Source organism: Phalacrocorax carbo, chromosome 9 (genome assembly GCF_963921805.1).
Source record: "Phalacrocorax carbo chromosome 9, bPhaCar2.1, whole genome shotgun sequence".
Classification (NCBI taxonomy): domain Eukaryota; kingdom Metazoa; phylum Chordata; class Aves; order Suliformes; family Phalacrocoracidae; genus Phalacrocorax; species Phalacrocorax carbo.
This window is the reverse complement of record NC_087521.1, coordinates 25,008,897-25,028,017: the sequence shown is the minus strand read 5'-3', so window position 1 is coordinate 25,028,017 and position 19,121 is coordinate 25,008,897. Positions and strand designations below refer to the sequence as shown.

Sequence of the window (19,121 nt, the reverse complement as noted above, 5' to 3'; positions counted from 1 at the left end):
CAGCTGGCTGCAGGTGGTCATTGTGTTCTGTGGTGGGTCCCCTCCATTATTGATGAGTTATTTTATGTATTATGCAGTACTGTAATGAAGATGCAGTCTTTTGTCTTCCCATACCGTGTCCTCTGTGGTGATGGGAAACCTTGGGGCAATATTATCAAGTCAAACAGTCACTGTATTGTAGAAGATGAATGCAGCTGACTGACTTTCCCAGCAGTTACACTTTAGTGCTATTGAAATATCAAGAGATGCAGGAGTAGTTGGAAAAATTATAATGAAAAAATGAACTGAATATAACGTTAAAAAATTCTATTGAAAAAAATTGTGTAGACTTTCACCTGAAATCCAGTGCACCATAATCTTCACACACATGCTGCACTGACAGAAACCTTGCAAATACTTAGGGCATCTAACCAGGAGAGCGAATGTATGTTATATACTGCTAGTCTATCTGCTGTTTGATGAATCAATGCTTTGTTCTCCTATTTCTCCCCTTATTTAGGAGGGCTCAAAGTGCTTTCCAAGGAACCTTCTCCCAGCAATTCAAAAATGCAGTCACTTCTGGACAAGCAAAAAAGCAGAATGACTGAAGGAATGGAAAAAGATCTCAAACACTTAAGAAATTTCATCAAACCCTACTTATGGGAAAAGGGGCTGGAGAAATACATGTCAAATAATCCACAGTGGTGAAAAAGAAAAGCCAGCAGATCTGCTAATCAGAAGAAAAGGAGTGAGGAGCAATCCTTCTGACTCGCTGCAGAGTTAAAGATGGGTCTGTGAAGTTCCATGTCTCAAGGCACAGGGCTGAACTCTGCACCCTGTGTGACCTACATGTCTGCATCGTGTGGTCTGTAAGCCGCTTGAACTCAGAACAAGAAAATGGCTTTCTCACAAGCAAAACAAAATCACTATTCATTTTCTTCAAACCTCTCCCCTACTATTTCATGCTTTCCTCCAACTTCTCCGTTCTTAGATAAGGCAGCTGACATCTTTAACTATAACTCTTCAACTTAGCCCTCTGCATAAGGCTTTCCAGCACATGGTGTTTATGTTTAGAAATATAAATTAATTTCTTGCATTGTAAGTCAACAATAACTACCCAAGTCCCCAGGGCAAAGACATCAAAATTAAAGCAAAAGTCCATAATATGTTACATTCACTGCATCACAGGCAGCATTTACCACTAGGCTGCATGTATCAGACTCTCAGTTCTTCTCCAAGAGGTACCAAGTCTTTAACGCATGGAAGCCCAAGATGCCCTCAGAGCTGGTCACACCAAGCCACAAAGCAAAGCCACTGCCGCCTCCTGCAGAGTGTTCTGATGGAAACATGCAGGTGTTGCCAGGGGCCAGCAGGGAAGCAAGGACAGTGTCTGAAGTGAGCAAATCAGGAGGGAAAGACATGAAGCCATTCCTTTGCCCACCTCTGTCAATTTGGTGAGCAAGAAAGGAGAGAAAATAGCCTCATTCCCTCTCTCAGGGAAGTGTAATCACCCACCGGGAGAAGCGTCGAGTGTGCAGGCTCCATTTAAGCCCTGCAGAAAGAGTTACCTTCATCATGGGCACCACTGGCTTTCCTAGAAAATTACGTCAGGGAAGACCTTGCCCACTTTATCTTACTGATATCCTCACCTTATGTCCTGCTCCACTAACCGTGCTGTGCTGCCACCAGTCATTACATTTGTTAAATCTAGGAGGATGTAAGCCCTCAAGAACATGAAACCTTGTCTGCCTACCAGACATCAAACAGCCTGCAGGCACGATCCATGCAAAATGCTTTTCCTGCAGTGTCCAACCTGGGCAAGAAGGGGTGATGTTCTGTCCCTAGTGAAACCTGGCTGCAGGTGACAACATAGGCCAGTGACACTCCTTGCAGCAGGTAACACACCAGTAGAAGGCCTGGCTTTACAAAGTGGAAATCCATGGAAAAAAACCAACCAAACAAAACCCAAACAATTTAATGGGATGTTATTTGTCATACAGATGGTTTTACTAAATGACACCATTAAAGAACCATAAGCAAGAGATTGGTAATGAGCAAGTCAATGTTATCATTTGCTCTCATTTTGCAGGCTGGCTCAGGACCAGCTCTTCATTTTTTATTGTAAAGGAGAACAGATTAAAGAGACGTATAAGGAAATCAAAGTAATTAGGCATATAAACAAGCTGGCAGGTAAACAATCGTGATTCAGTGAGGCAACTCTCAACCTCTAAAGGAAGGATGGTACACATTTGTATTATTATTTTCTTTTTAGTCTTATTTTATCTCATTTTAGATTACTCCCATCATGATCATTAGTATCCTTACAAAGCACAGGACTGAGCTGAGTGTGTTCAGCTCCTGCACTGCAAGGCTTGCTTTACCCCAGCCTGAGGACATGCACTGGGAGAGGCTCCCATCGTAGCTGGGAGAACTTGACCATGTGGAAGATGGTCAGCCCTCCCCGTGGGTAAGAGTATGAGGTCATCTACTGCAGAAATACAACTAGACAGCAAGTTTAAACAACTGCTTTCTTCCAACTCTCCCAAACTTTGGGATGTCAGGCCCCTGGGAGGACTCCCTCCCCAGGGATGATCTTGACACATAACCCAGGTTAACACAGGTTCGTGAGTCAGCAGCTGGATTTAGGATCTGATTCAGCCCATTTAACCTTAGGCATTTAACAAAGCACTTGTTTTAGTTTTCACTAGTGCCCCATGCAATCAGCGCAGTGATCGGCACCTCTGTGGTGAATGATCTCAGGTCTCAGTCTGTCTCGTGAAGTAGTGGGACAGTACAGTAATTCTGAACACTAGTTCATAACTGTATATACATTTGAAGTGACTCATTCATTTTAAAGTCAGCACTGCCTAAAAATTATTTCCAATTCCCCAAAACATTGAATGCTGTAATTTTTTTAAACTAATTCAGCTTAATGCGCCATTCAGAAACCCACACCTTTGCTTTGCGACTAAAACTAGTTATTTTCCCAAACGTTACACCACCCTGACCCCACATCTGCTGAAGATATGATGCAGTCTCAGATTTTTTGCTGTAGTCCACCATGATTAATTTTAGTCTATGCAAGTGGGAGGTAGAACGAAGAGAGAAACAGTCATGGAAGCCAGAAACTGTATCCAACTATGGGAAGATTAGCAGCACCTAAACACAATAATGTCTCAGCAGGGAATATATGAAACAAGTAAACATCAGAAATAGCACATCCCAAGTAGTGCATGTAGCATATCCCAAACTGTGGAGCTAGCAGATAGAGAGGGTATTCTAAAGATGAATGTGCCAGAGGGAACCTCTGCTTAACTCTCTGGTTTTGGTTAGGGTTTTATTACTGTGTGAGCAGTTCTGTGCATACAAATGCACTCCTTAAAGCTGTCATCCATCTGCATAAGCACATGGGCAACTTTAATACTTGGATGCAGAGATATAATAAATACATTTTTTTCCTAATGATTTTTCCATATGAAAAATCAAACCCTAATGCAGCATGCAGGCAGCAGAATGGATAGAGTATGCAGGCAGTGGCTGTGCCTGAAAAGATATACGGCTTTGTGTTTTTGTGTGAATTCCTATCTGCATTAATTCATGCCCACAAAAGCTTACGCGCTGTATGAGCCTAGGAGGAGCAGATCTGAAAAAACATTTTCTGTCATATAGCCATCATGTACTTTTGCTGTCAATCATATACTGAGATCACTGCAATAACTGGGAAACCTACGATGAGATAAAAGTCCTAGTATAATATATTATTAATTTGTAGCTAATAAAAATTTAAAGAGAAATATTTGTAGAAATAAATTTTGTAATTAAAAATTAATTTTGATAAAAAGTATTTTTAAATTAGTTTCATAGAATCTGAGGGTTTTTTTTAAAAAAACACAAATGCTGAAATTCCCTTTAAACCAAATTTCAGGTTTTGACAAGCTCAGCTGTAAAGAATGGGACAACTGGCAATCTTTGAAACTTTTAACACTTTATGCATGAGAGAAAAGGGGTTGTCGAAGACTGAATGTTTACCAGACCATTTTTTTTTCTGGAAAAGAAAGTAGCAAATTTTTTTGTCTGTGACCCAATTCATGCCTGCCTATATGACAACTGCAAACCTTAAATGCAAGCTCTTCAGCAGGGGCTGCATCTTATGTCTGTAAAGCATCTAACACAAGTTGGTGTGCTAAGTAAATGAATAAAAGAATACCCGCCAAAATGCAAATTATTATTTGCTGTATATTCATAAACTCAGAAATCTAATAGGCTTTTCAAGTACTCAGAAATACTTTCTTAAAAATACCTGTTGTTCTTTGCTAGGAGTAGCTAACATAAATAAAGTATCCACTTTAAGACAGTTTCTTTCATTTTTGCCTAAGAGCAATAAATTCTCATCTTGAGACTCATGTTTCCACAACGCACCTCCCTGGAACAACCTCAGAATCCTGCAAAAACACCACTCCCTTTGACGGGAAGAGATAGATGGAAAAAAAACCCCAAACTAAGGGCTTTCAGAAGAAAGGCAGACTCATTATAGATGCTAAATCAATCATTACATCAAGACCATAGTCAAAGTACCCACATTTTGGAGTCTCATCTGGTGATCTAAAAGGGTTGAGCACATATGAGCAGCCAAAGAGCTCTGTACTCTTCAGACTTGCATGAATTTCGGACTGGTCAGTGTTGGCCAGATTTCCTCCTGAAGTCTCCTGCTGTGGCACAAACTGAGCTGAAAAAGTTCAAGCTGAAGAAGGCAGAATTCAGTCCTCAGTATTTCTAAATATAGCTCAGAATTTAAGACATTTCTTGATTTTTTATGACTTTTGCATTTGTCAGCTTAAGAAGATGAATTGAAATAGCAAAATCAAAAATATGATCTTTTATATTACAAATACACCTTTCGGTAAGACATATTTGTGTACTGAAGATTGTCAGGAGACAACCTCTCTCAAGAGAGACCTGCCATCCATCTCCAGTGAACATTGCAGTGAAACCTGGATGGCAGCAAGTGACATAAACCTTGACTCACTGTGTTTTCAGAAGGAGACTAGGGATGTGGTATGTACTTTGCAGGAAAAAAAACCCACCACACAAGGATTGCTTTCTGTTCCCAGCACAGAAGCTGCAGAGAGGTCATAGGGGTGAAACTGAGAGCAGTATTTCACCCAGATACTGCCGACCAGAAACTGGCTTCCACTGAGAAACCAGGACTTCATTCTGGGGCCTCATCAAGCTACTGCAATGACAATTTCATGGAACAGTAGACTTCACCACAAACTTCAACTGCAGTCGATATAGTACTTAGGAACACATCAGTCAATGTCCAGAGTACAAGCCTTTGCATTTTACCTTATGAAATAAATGAGATGCTACATAATCCTCTTTTTGAAAGCCGGCCCACAAGAGCCAACAGCTGTAGCTGACACCCAACACACTGGAAATGCCAGCTCTGAGTTCTACCTTATCAAATGTTGCTAATTTTACTCTAGCTTCTGTTTATTGAAAGTTATATTCTGCCATCTTACATGTAACCAATGCATACTCAGATCCACATAAATCAGTGGGGCTACCTGCCTGTTGAGGCATTCCCAAATAACCATTGATTTCCTATCGTGAGTTAAGGCACCATGATAAATTAGAAGGAAGGCACGTAAAACCTGAAAACATGCACAATTCATACCTCAGCAAGTGCTGATCTAAAGGCTGTCTACCAGAGACCAACTTTTTTTATTATAACATATTTTATAATGGCATACTATCCAATACAACTGCACTAGGGGATGGATAACAAGCACTGTAAAAAGTCACAGAGTAATAAAGAACATAGTGGCTGCTAATTTACCTCCATCTTGAGAGTTCATGATATTCAGAGCAAACAGCATTGCATTGGAGAACGTGGTAGCCTCTTCTTTGCTTGCAAAATTCAAGCCATAGACCTGTCGTGCATCGCGCCATTGATGAAAGGTAGGTGTGGCTTGATTGTACTTCAGTCCTTTCACAATTGAGTAGTTAATCACTACCTGTGATTTGAAAGAGAGGGTGAAAAATTAAAAATAGTTCTGTTTTCAGCGGGGAGAGAACACCAACCCTTTGGTAAAGGGTAATTATATTGGTAGAGGCAATTCATATAGCAGCTCCAACATGGCTGTACAGTAAGGTAGTATGTGTTGCAATGACAGAAGACCCACATCTGGAGTGAGATTTACAACAATTCAATTCAGCCTCAGGGACTTGCAAGCTAGTTTTGCAAAATCTATTACCTGCTCTTGTTTTCTACAGCACCTCTGCACAATACAGCTGTGCAGATACTGCAGACAGATGTCAGGAGTCAGGGCCAGCAGCTGTTGCCATCTTTTGGGGGATGATCATGCACAATTGTCAGACAAAGAACCAGACACAGGTCTTGGCACTAACCCTGCCCTACAGCAGATAAATGTTTGACTCGTTGCACTAGCTCTATTTTTCTCCTCCCATGTACCTGATCGCCAGCACCTTCTTATGTTGAGAGTTTTTTCTCTAAAATCAGATAGGCAATGACAAAACCAGACAACCAAATATTTCCTCTCCCACTTCCTCACTTGTTGTACGTGCTAAAATTTCCAGGTAGGGGGTCACTGCAGCAGAAGGGTGGTTCTGTATGTTTTGATTTAATCTTCTAAATGAAATGCCCTGTTTATCCTTGGGCAGGGTATGTGGGACACCCAGCTACACAGTACACCTGGGATCTCACCAGAAACCTCCAATGCTAAAAGCGTAAGCTGCTCTACCTGAAGGTGGAGAGGCAAGAGTGTCCACTGCACCACTAATAGGCCAGAAGGACCCGTGGCAGAGAGAGCACCCCTGAGATACCCATCTGTGGACTGACAATGGCACTCTGTTGTGACACAAATTTAAGAAAGAAAATGCCAACAGAAGGGATCATAATTATTCTCAAAGACAGGCACAGTGCACTTGAAAACAGAAAAGGAGTAGGAAATGGAGGCTCCATCTTCATCAGCCCACACAGGCTGGGGACAGAAGGGAACCAGGGACAGAGAAACTTAGATTGAAAGCAAGGAAAATCTGAAGTTCATTCAAATATAGCAAATCAGGTTTTGAATATCTGGGATTGTTTCTACAAATGGAGTTATTTTGGCTGGAGTTTTATCAAGAGCCAGGACAATCCCTCAATTTCTGGTCCTCACTGAAAGCCAGTCAATGGAAATCCTCCATCAAACTAGATTGTACAGCTCATCTGTAAATTAGGTGGGCTGGAGACTGGTTTACAGGAGTAGGAAGAGGGACCTTGGTGCACACTGCCTGGGAGCTCACTCTTACCGTGAGTCTTACCATCCTGGAGAACAAGATGAGAGCACAAACAGAAGACAATAAAACAGAGAGACAGTAACAAGTAAATGCTGCACACAGTATTTATTGTTACAGGTGGATCCTACACACCAGAAAACCTACCAATACATCTTTTTTTCAGTCTGATTGACCAGTACTTTATAAAGTTTTGTTAGTACTATTATTGCACCTAAAGAACTCCAACATATTTAAATAGATTAATGATATTTTTGCTAGATGACTGACAATTCTTTTCAATTATAAAAGCAGAGTTTTAAAGCTAATTTCAAAGATTAATGACTCCTGGCTCTGGGTTTTGACTTTTCAGTGGATTGCCAATTTAAATTGGCAGAAAAACATTAGATGCGCACCTAATACATAAGGAGAAAATTGGTTTTCGCACATTCCTATTTTTGAAGGATGACATTGTCTCATTTATATAGATAGTTAACAGATGTCTGATAACTGTATTGTATGAATATATTAAAAATTATGGAAACCAGAAAAGAAGCCACTATACCAGTAGATAATTAGATATACTCTATTTCTATAATCCATTTACTTACTTAAGCCAGCATTGAACAGTGACATAGCAGATAGTCTTTGAATACTTGGTCTAGCTTTAAGCATAAATTACCCTGATGGTTATTGAACATCAGGCATCTGGGCCAACTGTTGCTCTCAAATCAGTATCATTATTAAGTTTCCATGTAGACACACTGGGCAGCAATCAGATCTACACTGCTTGCTTTGCCACATTTCATAGAGAGATTCCTGACCTGTGATCCAAAGGGAGATGCAGGGCCGGATACATTCAGTACACAGGCTCCCAAGAGTTGGTCCCCTGAAAATGGGAACCGCATCGCCAGCATACTGCATGGGAAACCACCCACACCAACCAGAATGATGTGAAAACCAAGTTGCTCCAGCCACAGCAAAGCAATAAATTCACTCTTATAGCTGACAGCTTAGGTAGCCCTTTTCTCTTGAAAAACATCACACCCATTCTACCACTGAGCATTGGGAGAGCCTGTACCGATGTTGCTCACACTCAAGGAGTCTCTGGAGCATCAGGTAGGCTCATGCCTGGATTACTAACCTGACAGTTTTAACATGTACCAATTTTTAAGTCTTCCAACCACTTCTGAGTAGCTTAAGGAAGAGAAGGCACAGCCAGTATCTTCAAGAAAATGTTTAGAAAGATGGTGAGCTTCTACCAGGCTTTGCCAAGCGAGTATTTCTCACCTAGTAAAAGAATCTTCTGTTTCAAAGGACAGCACTATTTAAGTCTAAAGGGCACCAGAGGGTGTAGTGCAGCTGTATAATGAAAGACAGAAATTGTAAAAACCTATGCCAAAAATTGTTTAATGGAAGTCAGGTAAGCTGTTCAAAATTTGCTTTCCCAGAACATCAATGAAAGGAACTCGGAGAATCTGCTCTGTTCTGAAGGTTTGATTCCTTCAGTCAAATAAAGACAGGATTTGAATGTTGACCTTCAGTAATCATCAGGATGCCTCACATGTAATACCTTGTCTTCAAACTCAAACCAGAGAGTTTAGAACTGGGAAATGAAACATAAAATAGCCAGTTTCATTTTATCTGCTTTGGCTAATGTTTCTGGAAAACAGAAAAATAGAGGGGGGGTTCTCCTGCTGTTGTTAAAAATGAGTGCACAAAGGCATCTTGTACAGATGGTGTGGAGACTCTGCAAGGCACGTGATGATAAGTAAGTGCTTCAGAGCAGTAATTAAAGATAAAAAGGTCTCCCTGTTTGGAGCACAGCAGGTTTTTTTACAGGTGTTTCTAAGGGATCTTTACTCTAAAGCTTCATATGTCAGTAAGATAGCAGCTGCCATGCTGAACAGACCAACAGTTCATCTTTTCATCTTCCACTGTAGGCTGTAACAGGTGAACTGGAGAAATTTACTGGAAATTTTGCAGAAAGAAGTAATGGATTTGCCCATAACAAAGAATTGTCCTGTAACTCTTCATCCAGAGTTTATCTTAGAAGCTGAAACGTGACATTTAATGTGCCTATTTTTTTCTTATCCAACCCCTTTTACTACTTTCTACCCTGAAACAAAGTAGTCTTGTTAGTGATATAAATGCCTGTGTTGTTTTGAAGCCTGTTACATTCTGGATTTCAATGATGTCATATGGCAAGGAGTTTCACAGACCAATTGTGCATAGTATTAATATGTTGACACCTTTAATTGTTCCCATCGCTTTAATGTTAAAAAACTATTTGCTTCACTTCTACCAGGTACTCTCCTCACCCTTTCATCTCAGTTTCAAGTGTAGGTTCTCTGGGGCAGGCAGGGAATTTTGGGATCTATGAAAAAAATCTCAAAACCAAGAAGCCCTTCCCTTTGACTGCAGTCTGTAGGCTGCTGAGCTATAAATTGTCAGCAGCAATGATGTTGGTGTGAACAGGATTCACAGGAATGGGGCCAGAAGGGATCAAGGGGGCCTCAGGACCACATCTGAGCTGTAACCACAACCGAGATCACGGGAGAGCTCCCACACAAATCTTACCACCCGTACTCTCGCTTATTGCACCAGAAAAGACATTTGCTTGTTTCTCCAGAGTATGAAATGGCTTGGAAGTTTGTTACCAGCTTGGGGTCTGCTGTGCTGCCAGCACTCAGGCCCCTTTCATGGGAAGCAGTCATATGATTGTTAAAACAGGGAGGATACAGTGTGGCAGCTAAAAACTGCTACAGCTGAGGCCAGCTTCTTTATTTCTGTAAGCAGGCCCAAACCTGACCAACTTCTAGTAAGTTACAGTGGTGATTAATTAGTTCTTTATTTTTCAAAAAATGTGGTTTAGTTTATAACTCAAGAATGCTGTCCCCATTTCAGTTTTGGCTTAGGCTCAAATGTAAAACGTCCCACCTTCCCCAAGGCCCTGTTTTTACATTCACTTCTTAGCCACATCAATACACCAAACCCTCAGGAGACATGACTGACTTTTGACTTGCAGCCTCCTCCCCGCCTATTTGTTCAACACAGGCCTTTCAGTGATGAGAACACGCTGAGCTGAAATCACTTGATGCAAAATCATCATTTTATACCCTCAGTTGATCAGGACTCGGAACTGGGGAGCTACTGCTTGTCAGCTAAGCCATAAAGATGGACCACCTGTATGTTTTTAGCTTTGCGAACTTCTCGCACAGTGACTGAAGCTAACACGCTTCGCCTTTACAATAGGCTAGGTTACAGCAACGGCTGGCAAGTTGCAACACAGAGGTAAACCATTTGCTTGCGACTGTTGGGCTACAAGAAAATGAAGGCTGCAAGGACACATCAAAGCTCGTGACATCAAGTGATTGTAATACTGATCTGGCCTTAGCTTCAAACCAGTTCTGGCCTCTGTGGCTACTTCAAAGCTTCAAAAGCCTGCTTCTGGTTTTCTGCAGAATACCGCTCATGCCAGCATGAGTCTATGCAAATGTATGTGTCTGTGCAGATCAGGGAGGGGAATTCATGCACTGCTGGTCTGTAACTTAGCGCTGCTGCTGCTCGCAAGCATGCGATGAGCATGTCACCCAGACACATAAGGACCACAAGAGGTCGGTGACCACTTCCCAGTGGTGAGAATGATGCTCAAGATCTGCCAGTCTAAAAACCATATTTCTTGGCAGTGAACTTTTTAGACCCCGTCAGCTAGAGAAGAAGATAAACACAGATAAGGTAAGCAGAGTAAGAAGACAGTACCATAAACTCTAACACATGCATCAAAAAAGGGCTACAAAACAGAAAGGCAGCTAGGCAAACACAACAAAAGGAGCCTACAGAAGAAGATAAGTGAAGAAAAAAAGAGGATGAAAATTATAAAGATTATTAGAGGTGTAATATAAAACAAGAAAAATTAAAAGGGAAACATTAAAGGTATGCAAGGGTGAAGTCACAAAGATTACTCTAGGCTGTGCTTTGCCAAACAGTATATAATAAAAACTTAAAATTATTCCTCCACGGTATTATTGTGCTTCATATTTTAAACTAGTTTCTCAGCTCTTAGAAATCTTGTAGCTTCATTAGCTTCATTATACGCCAAATCACATATTAGCTCAAGATTGGTCCTTTTCAGAAAAATATGGCTTTCTGGCAAAGCAACAGCTTTTACTGAAACCTCATTTTCAGTGTGATTTAGCACAATTTGAAAGCAAGCATGAAATGGCGTATACAGAGGATTATTTTAACTGAAATTCATTTTTGTTCTCGTCAAATGCAAATACTTAGCAAGCTAGCAAGCTTATGATTTCATGCGAGACTCATATAAAATATATTAAATTCTGAATCTTGAGACTTTCAGAATGTTCCTTTTAATACTACTATGCTATGCTGTCTTGAACTTACTTCACTCATTGTACTGGATTTTTGTAATCATATTTAAGGCAAATACATTATTTTAGACAGTTTTAAGTGACTAAGGAAACCTATAATTTTTTTGTTTGTTTGAGGGAGGATTTTTAGTTTTTAAACTCTAGAAAAATATATTATTCTATCTGTTTCCTTCTGAATTTATGATTTTTAGATGGCATACTCTTCAAGCGCAGGAACATTTGCAAGCAAATAGAATTTTATGGTTAATACAAAACATGTTTAAAGTACAGATCAAGATTTGGCTTTTTAATATATCCTACTCTTTAAATTGTACACTCTGGTTAAGACAGACCTTTGGTACATAGTCTCCCTTACATATATATTTGTAGACTTTATGAATTTTTCTTGTTTTACACCAGCTATTCAGACCCATCTTAGAGTCTAGTCACAAGAAAATAATTTGCATTCACCTGCTGGCTATGTAAAATGAAGAGCTAGCATGGCCTGTTACAAAGCACCACTGGCTTTCACAACTGACTAAGAAGCCACTGTATTTCACTTATTTTTGAAAATGTTTTCTATTTTTGAAATGGAACTACATTAATGTATTGCCTTTACTGAGAAGGATAAAAGCAGTGGTAAAAGATAAGGCAGATGTTTCAAGAGCGCCCTGCAAGGAGCTGAAAACTGATGTGCTAAACCCCCCACCTATTTCTATTCTGCCTTTCCTTTTTCAAAATGATGTATATGGACAGTGTAGAAAAGTCATTAACATTTCTAGTAAGCAACCTGACTACCTTTTCCAGTTGGCCCAACCATCATTACAACTGACAGCTGAGGGACATCGTCTGCATTTCCAGGAGCAGATTGGTCAATTTAACACTTGTGGCATCTGAGAAGTAGTGGTGCCCCGGCCCTGGCTCTGCAGCTTGGCCTGGCTAGGCTTGGCTTGGCTTGGCTTGCCCTGCCCCTGCCCATCTCATGCTGGTGGCGGTGCTCATCACACCTTCCCAGGAGGCAATGCCGCTCTCTGAACCAACAGAAAATCAACCACCTACTCTCTTCTGATTCTTCTGCCAGGTTGAGGGCTTGAGGTGAGTGTGGGAGGTGGGCAGCCCGGGCAGGCTGGGCTGCCACTGCCATACCAGCTTCATGTCAACACACAGAGGGAGTCCCTGACTCTGAAATGTCTACTCTAAAATGCAAATGGCATGACAGTATAGCACTGCCACTACCCCCCCCCCCCCGCCCCCCCCAAGTATATTTTTGCAATTTAGGGTCTAAACATGCCATTTGGCTATGGATGGCACACACTGCCCAGCACACCCACAAGGCAGGCTGCTGCAATCTGGTGGCCGAGCAGGGTCTCATCCCAGTTCTGATTATCTAAATCCCATATAACTCCTTTAATACCCAAGGAGGTCCTGCAGACTTAGGCTGCCGTAAATCAGATCACAGTGTGCACCTAGGGTTTTAAAATGCATTATGAGGAACTAATTACTTATCACGGCAATGTAACTACCGCTCTTTGCGAGATGGCAGTGCAGAACTATTGATTTGTTTTTCTTTTTCATACATAGTACAAAAAACGAGCAAAAAGTAAGTTAGAGGGAGCTGAGAGCAACACCTGCAGAATGAAATAAGACTCATTTCACAAAGCAAAAATGGAGGGGGGGGAAAATAACATTAAAATCTCTCTGGCATTTACCAAAAGTTTGGTTAAATAAGCAGTAACAAATTATGATATATTGTGTGCACAAAAAAAATTATACAAAATCTGAATGACTGGAGTAAACAGACTGATAGGCACCTTGCGGGGAGCAGGAAATGTTGCTAGACTGCATGAAGTATAGAACTGATGGTATCAAACGTGATCAAAGGTTAATTTACAGGAAACTCAATACAGTTACTCACTTGTTGATCTTGCAGTTTAACTCCAACTACCCTGAAGGTGTTAGTGGCCGTGTTGTGGTATATGTTGATTCTGCTGAATCCCTGCTGTCCAGGTTTGATTGGCACCCATTTCTTACTGGTATCGTCATAGACCATAACTGAAGCCCGGGCTTGGCAAATACTCTGTTCACTGGAGAGCAAAAACAACAAAATCAGGAAAAAAAACAGTGAATTTGCTGTGTACTACTAAAAATACCTAAAAGAAAAGAAACCAACAGAAATTATCAGAACTACTTACAACACATGTTTTATGAGAGATCTCTTAATCCTTTGAATGCAATCTGCCTGTTAAATTAAAGCTGCCATGTATGTGTTCAGAGACTTAAAAAAAACCTGCAATATGCTGCTGTTTGAACCGATAATCTATATAATATAGAAATACTAGGCCCTGGGGAATAACTTGTATCGTACAAATGTTAAGAAAACTGTCCAGCAGTATGAATGCTCCATATATTTTATGTACCTACTGGCAAGTGAAGCCTTTCATATTTGCATGAAAACTTACCAATAATTTACAGCTTACTGACAAAAAACACGTGACATCCACAGCTGAGTTACACATTTAAAACTGGAAGCAAGCAGACCTTGAACCAAAAGCCACGTTAGGTAAACTAAAGAAATCAATTACGTTAATCCAGCTGACGCCTAATACCCAGACCTGCTGACGCACTTAGAATTCCCAGAATACATGGTGCAAAACACAGAGGAACTCCTTTTTCCTTCATCCTAGTAGCAAAGAAAGTGGGAAAGGGGAATCCACAAATGTCTGTATTCCAGTGTTAATGTACATAGCCATTATTTTATATAGCATTAATAACTATTTTTCTTTTGTAGAGTCACAGAAATTAATCAGTTCTTTACCTCTTGCTTGCATATTCATGACTAATATATGTATACTAGATTCGTGCGAAAACACACCCTTCTTGTGCAAGAAATGCCACTGGCAAATACTGTTGAGGTGACATGTCAATACGGATCAGGACTTCAATTTCCACTCCTAACTTCCCAGCCACTTTTCTTATACCAGAGGAAATATGAGTTCCATATATATATACCTTTTATATATACCTATATATATTTATATACCTCCCTTCCTTAGCCCACACCGTACTAAACAATTTTCAGCAATGCAATATCAAGTGGTAATCTGCTTTGCACACAAATCCTTTTTTCTCCCTCTTGTATATATGTCCTTGTTTTTGTTTTGCCTCAGTAATGCCTCACTTGCACACGAATACACGAGAAGCTCCAGGGTGGTGGTAACCCATATTGCTGCACTGCCACCGTGCCAGATTACACCACTTGTAAATTATACCCCAACCCACCTGACCCCACCACTGTCATCATTTCAATGAAAGGGAGCATGTTACTGTAAGTATTAAGAGGATCTGGGTAGATTACAGCAGCGATTTTCAATCTTTTCTTATTTGTGGGTCTCAAAAAGAGTTCCAAGGCAGATGCATCCCCCATTGTACCCTAAAGCCTACTGACTCCGGCTTGTTTCATCAGTCACTTCGCATAGTCTCCAGGTAGCCCACAGACCTGCTTCAGGCTGTAGGTAAGAGCCTGAAAACTCTTCACAATGTTTACAGAGGGAGCAACAATGCTGGCAGACATGTCCATAAAGACCAAGGTAATAAAATTCAGAATAAATTGTATTTTTATTACGTAGCATGGAAACAGCTAGATTCTGTTAGTAGAGCAATATATTCAGATCAGAAAGACTAAAGATTATTTTACTTATATTCTTCAGAATTTACAAAATCAAGTTCACCCACCAGTTGCTGTTGCTTTGTTATGTGAGATACTTGGAGAATAGCTGCACCTCTGCTGATGTACTCACCTAGCAAATACCTCTCCATCTCTTTTTTTTAAGGTAAGCGAATGTTTCGTGGCAGCTTCTCCATATCTGACACTAGCAGCTGCAGGATCTGAGCTCACTCCAGCCTGCCTAATCCTCCAACTGGTGCAAGAGCTGCACACTGGCAGCAGTGGCGGCACTGCCTGCATTCTCCAGACCTGCCCAGGGACGCTTACTCTGCCTCGGATCCACAGATGGGGAGAATGGGAGTGAAATGCACCAGCAAAAATGCGAGTACACTGGATTAGCTTTGCCATGTGAAAGTGGAATGGCCAAAAATAACCTCTGGTGTCTTGTGGCTGGATGGTGCCCACCTGCCTTTGCTACCAGCTGCCTCATGCCACCTCCAACTCCAGAGGTGGGGGGAGCATCAGCTGCCTAGGGCCACAGCAACACCCTGCCCAGCGAGCCAGCAGGCCCCCAGAAAACATGGTCCCCAGGACAGTCACATTCAGCCAGCATGACACCAGGTCCTTCTCCTCAGGCCTTGTCAGTTGCTACAAGCCTTGCTGTACTAAAGGAGGCAAGAGCGTGCCACTGGTTTCATCAGAGCAAGTCTGATCAGACCCAATGATGTCTCCATTTCAAATTAATTTTGGAACCCACAATCGCCCTGGGCTCCTTATTTAGTCAGAATTAATTAAATAATCCTTCCTTACAACAAAGAGAATGCACCTAACCACACAGACACGAGGGCCTTACCGTGGTGTTATTTGTAATGCCGTATCCAGATTTCAGTCGATACAGCAACTTCACCTTCAGACTCGCTGCCATTGAAAACTGCAGCAAAGAACCCCTCTACAACCTCATGATTGAAACACAGATATAGACCCCAGGAGCAACATTTAATGCATGACAACCAGTTGTTACTGTAACATAAAGCAACACATCAAACTCAATCCCTGCTCTCCCTGCAGTCAATGGAAGTTTTTCATCATTCATTTAAATGGAAACAGGATTAAGCCTGTTATCTGGCCTCCAGTGAAATAACAGAAAGGAACATCAAACAAGTACAGCAGAAAGGGAATCCTTTCCTGCAAAGCACTTCATCAATCTTTCAAAACCTAAATCACCCCCGGGGACCCATCGCTAGCTTGCTGTCTCACCCTAAATGGAGGTGTAACTCTTTATGCCTGAAGACTCTGTACTGGCCCTACCCACTAACAGCACAACTCTCCCACTGCCACTTTAAGGGGCTTCCCTGAAAACAGTCCAAAACCCATTCCTCTTATAAGTGTCAGTGAGAACCTCTCTATTACCCTCTGCGGAGTCCATTGCTTTAAATGTAAATCAAGCAACATTGGTTTCATGAAGCTCCAGCAAAATTTTCCGTTATTTTTGGGACCATTGACACTTATGTCAACTACACATAACAGGTAATAAATATGGGTTTTATTCACACTATTGTACAGTCACATTCTTTCTCCATGAGAAGACTCTGGCAGATATCAGTATTTATACACAAAGTCATGAGTGTAGCTTCTAGAACTTGCCTTATCTTGCTAAGAGTACACAAAAGTTACTGAAAAATGGGTATGTGTTGGAGAAGATTCATCAAGTTTTGCATACCTTTCCAAATATTATTAATTCCCCTATTAATTTTTTATGTTACCTTAATATGCAAGTCGTCAGACTCACCCACCTGGGCTTCCACCATAGGCAATTACGTGCAAAAAAGACAAAAACTGCATCATGGAGGGGTCTTAATGACAACATTGTTCACGTTTGTGCATAATGTCTACTCCAAGTGCGCTGCAGTATGCTCTAGGGAAGATCTGAGACTGTATTTACATGTGGAGGGAATGGGTTCTTCCTAGGGACCCCTTTACTCCCAAATCCTAATATCCACCCCTATCTATTCTGAAAACATTTTCTCCTCAGTGCTTTATATCTGTGGGATGGCAAACCTCTGCACCAGGACCACTTGTTTGCCTGACGTTAAAGCAAATCTGCTTAACTTCATATCTGACAGAAGCAGACTGCACTGGGAAATCCTTTGTTCACAGCTGGTACCTAAAATCCAGCATTCACTGTTGAGATTCATAGAATATTTTTTCAATATTACAAAACTATAGCTTAAAAAATATATATATGTTTGCAGGCAATACTGTTTGCTTCATTTTGTGTAACTCATTTTGGCCCACTGTCTTCCATCTTTTTATTTAGGATTTGCCTTCACAAATTAGCAGATTAGCTAATTTGGAGTTAACCCTTCTTGAAAGAGTCAACTTTGACCCTTCTTGCCCAGCCCCAGTGAGAGTGGGCAGCCAAGTACAGCACCGGGGCTGCATAGCATGCTTGGGCTGGCCTCACAGATTTGCTGTATCCTCCTTGATTTGCTACCTACGGTGTCAGCAGCACTTCCAGCCCCAAATGGGTCACATCAAGCTTAAAGGTACCAGTTAAGGTACAGAGACTACTGCATCTAGGGAGAGCAGTTTCGAGGTAACAGTGAGGCTGCACTTCGAGACAGTGCTGCAATGAAGACGGCTTCATCCAGAAATGCCTCTCGTCTTCCATCTGTGCAGAACTTGAAAAATGCAGTCCTTTCTTCCTGGCTTTTAGTAAATTTATGGTTAACAAGGTCTGATAGCCAAAAAAGAGGCACAAAGGAGTATGGAAAAGATAACACAGGGAGCCTTAGGGAAAGTATCTGCCTGATTTGTGAATTATCGCATGAGACTTAATGGGGCTGCTTCACATTACCTGGCTGACTGCAAGTAATTAAATAGAAAGAGGAAACATAGGGGGAAATGAAATGATAGAAATGACTGTGGAGGTTGGGAGTGGGGGAGCCGTGGGTTGGGGAAACGTCCTTCTGCTTCTCTCTGTCTAGCCTAGTGCGTTATCCAAATTTACAAGGAAAAAGCTTAGGACAGAGCCACAAAAGACCTGGAATAGAGAATCAACAGAAAAAAAGGGAGTAAATCATAATATTTGGAGGCAAGTCTTTGGTAGAGAGGCCTGAAGGCTTTTCTCTCTTGTCCCAGACTAAGAAAAAGATGAGAAGCTAACCTGCATTGCTCTTTCATTGACCTTCATTCTCTTCTTAGAAGGTACTTCTTATGAATAAAACTTTTGCAGAGTGTGGTACTGAGACACTGAGCCCACCTCTGAACAGCGACCCTGGGCAGAGCCTGCTGTGGCACAAGGTTATCCCAGCCCTAGCCCAGACCCCTGTTTAGCACCAGCCCACCCGAGGGCAACAGGAGAGGTTTAAAATACTTTCTTCCAGAGCCACAGCAGTGTCGTACAGCTTTTGGAAGGTCACCGACTCATGCTCACAAAAGGTGTAACAAATGACAGCAACTAACCAACTTCAGGGTTAAACACCTAATTATGTGGGCTCTACTCCAGCATGCCAGATGGACAAGGAGACTTTCACTATCCCTTATATTTACAGACACAACTGTCTCCTTGGGGCAGAAATTTACTTAGCATAAACTGTGAAAGCTCCCCTGACAGAAATCAAGCTATCATGCTTTGAACCTATTACAGATCTATCTTGTTTCAAGCTGCTTATGATTCTCTCATCGTCAAATGAGCTGTCTTCTGCTATTCTATGGAAATGCAAACAGCTACTTACACAAATATTTACCTTATTTTAAATTTCTATTTCTCATCCATTCCCCCCCTCTCCAGCCCCTCCCCCCTTCCCGTGCACTATACATGATTAATA

The 19,121-nt window shown here is 41.3% G+C and overlaps 1 protein-coding gene across 7 annotated transcripts in view; it reads right to left on the bottom strand.

Moving 5' to 3' along the window:
- The window catches only part of EVL (Enah/Vasp-like), a 156,755-nt gene that overhangs the window by 64,275 nt on the left and 73,359 nt on the right, over positions 1-19,121 (bottom strand). For 6 of the 7 annotated variants that reach the window (XM_064460757.1, XM_064460752.1, XM_064460754.1 and 3 more), the window contains exons 2-3: positions 13,543-13,711; positions 5,819-5,996 (exon numbers count right to left, since the gene is read on the bottom strand). In XM_064460757.1, coding sequence (XP_064316827.1) covers positions 5,819-5,996; positions 13,543-13,711 — 347 coding nt within the window. Of the gene's footprint in view, positions 1-5,818; positions 5,997-13,542; positions 13,712-14,086; positions 14,167-19,121 lie in introns of those variants that run through there. The other variant, XM_064460758.1, reaches the window with a different exon arrangement.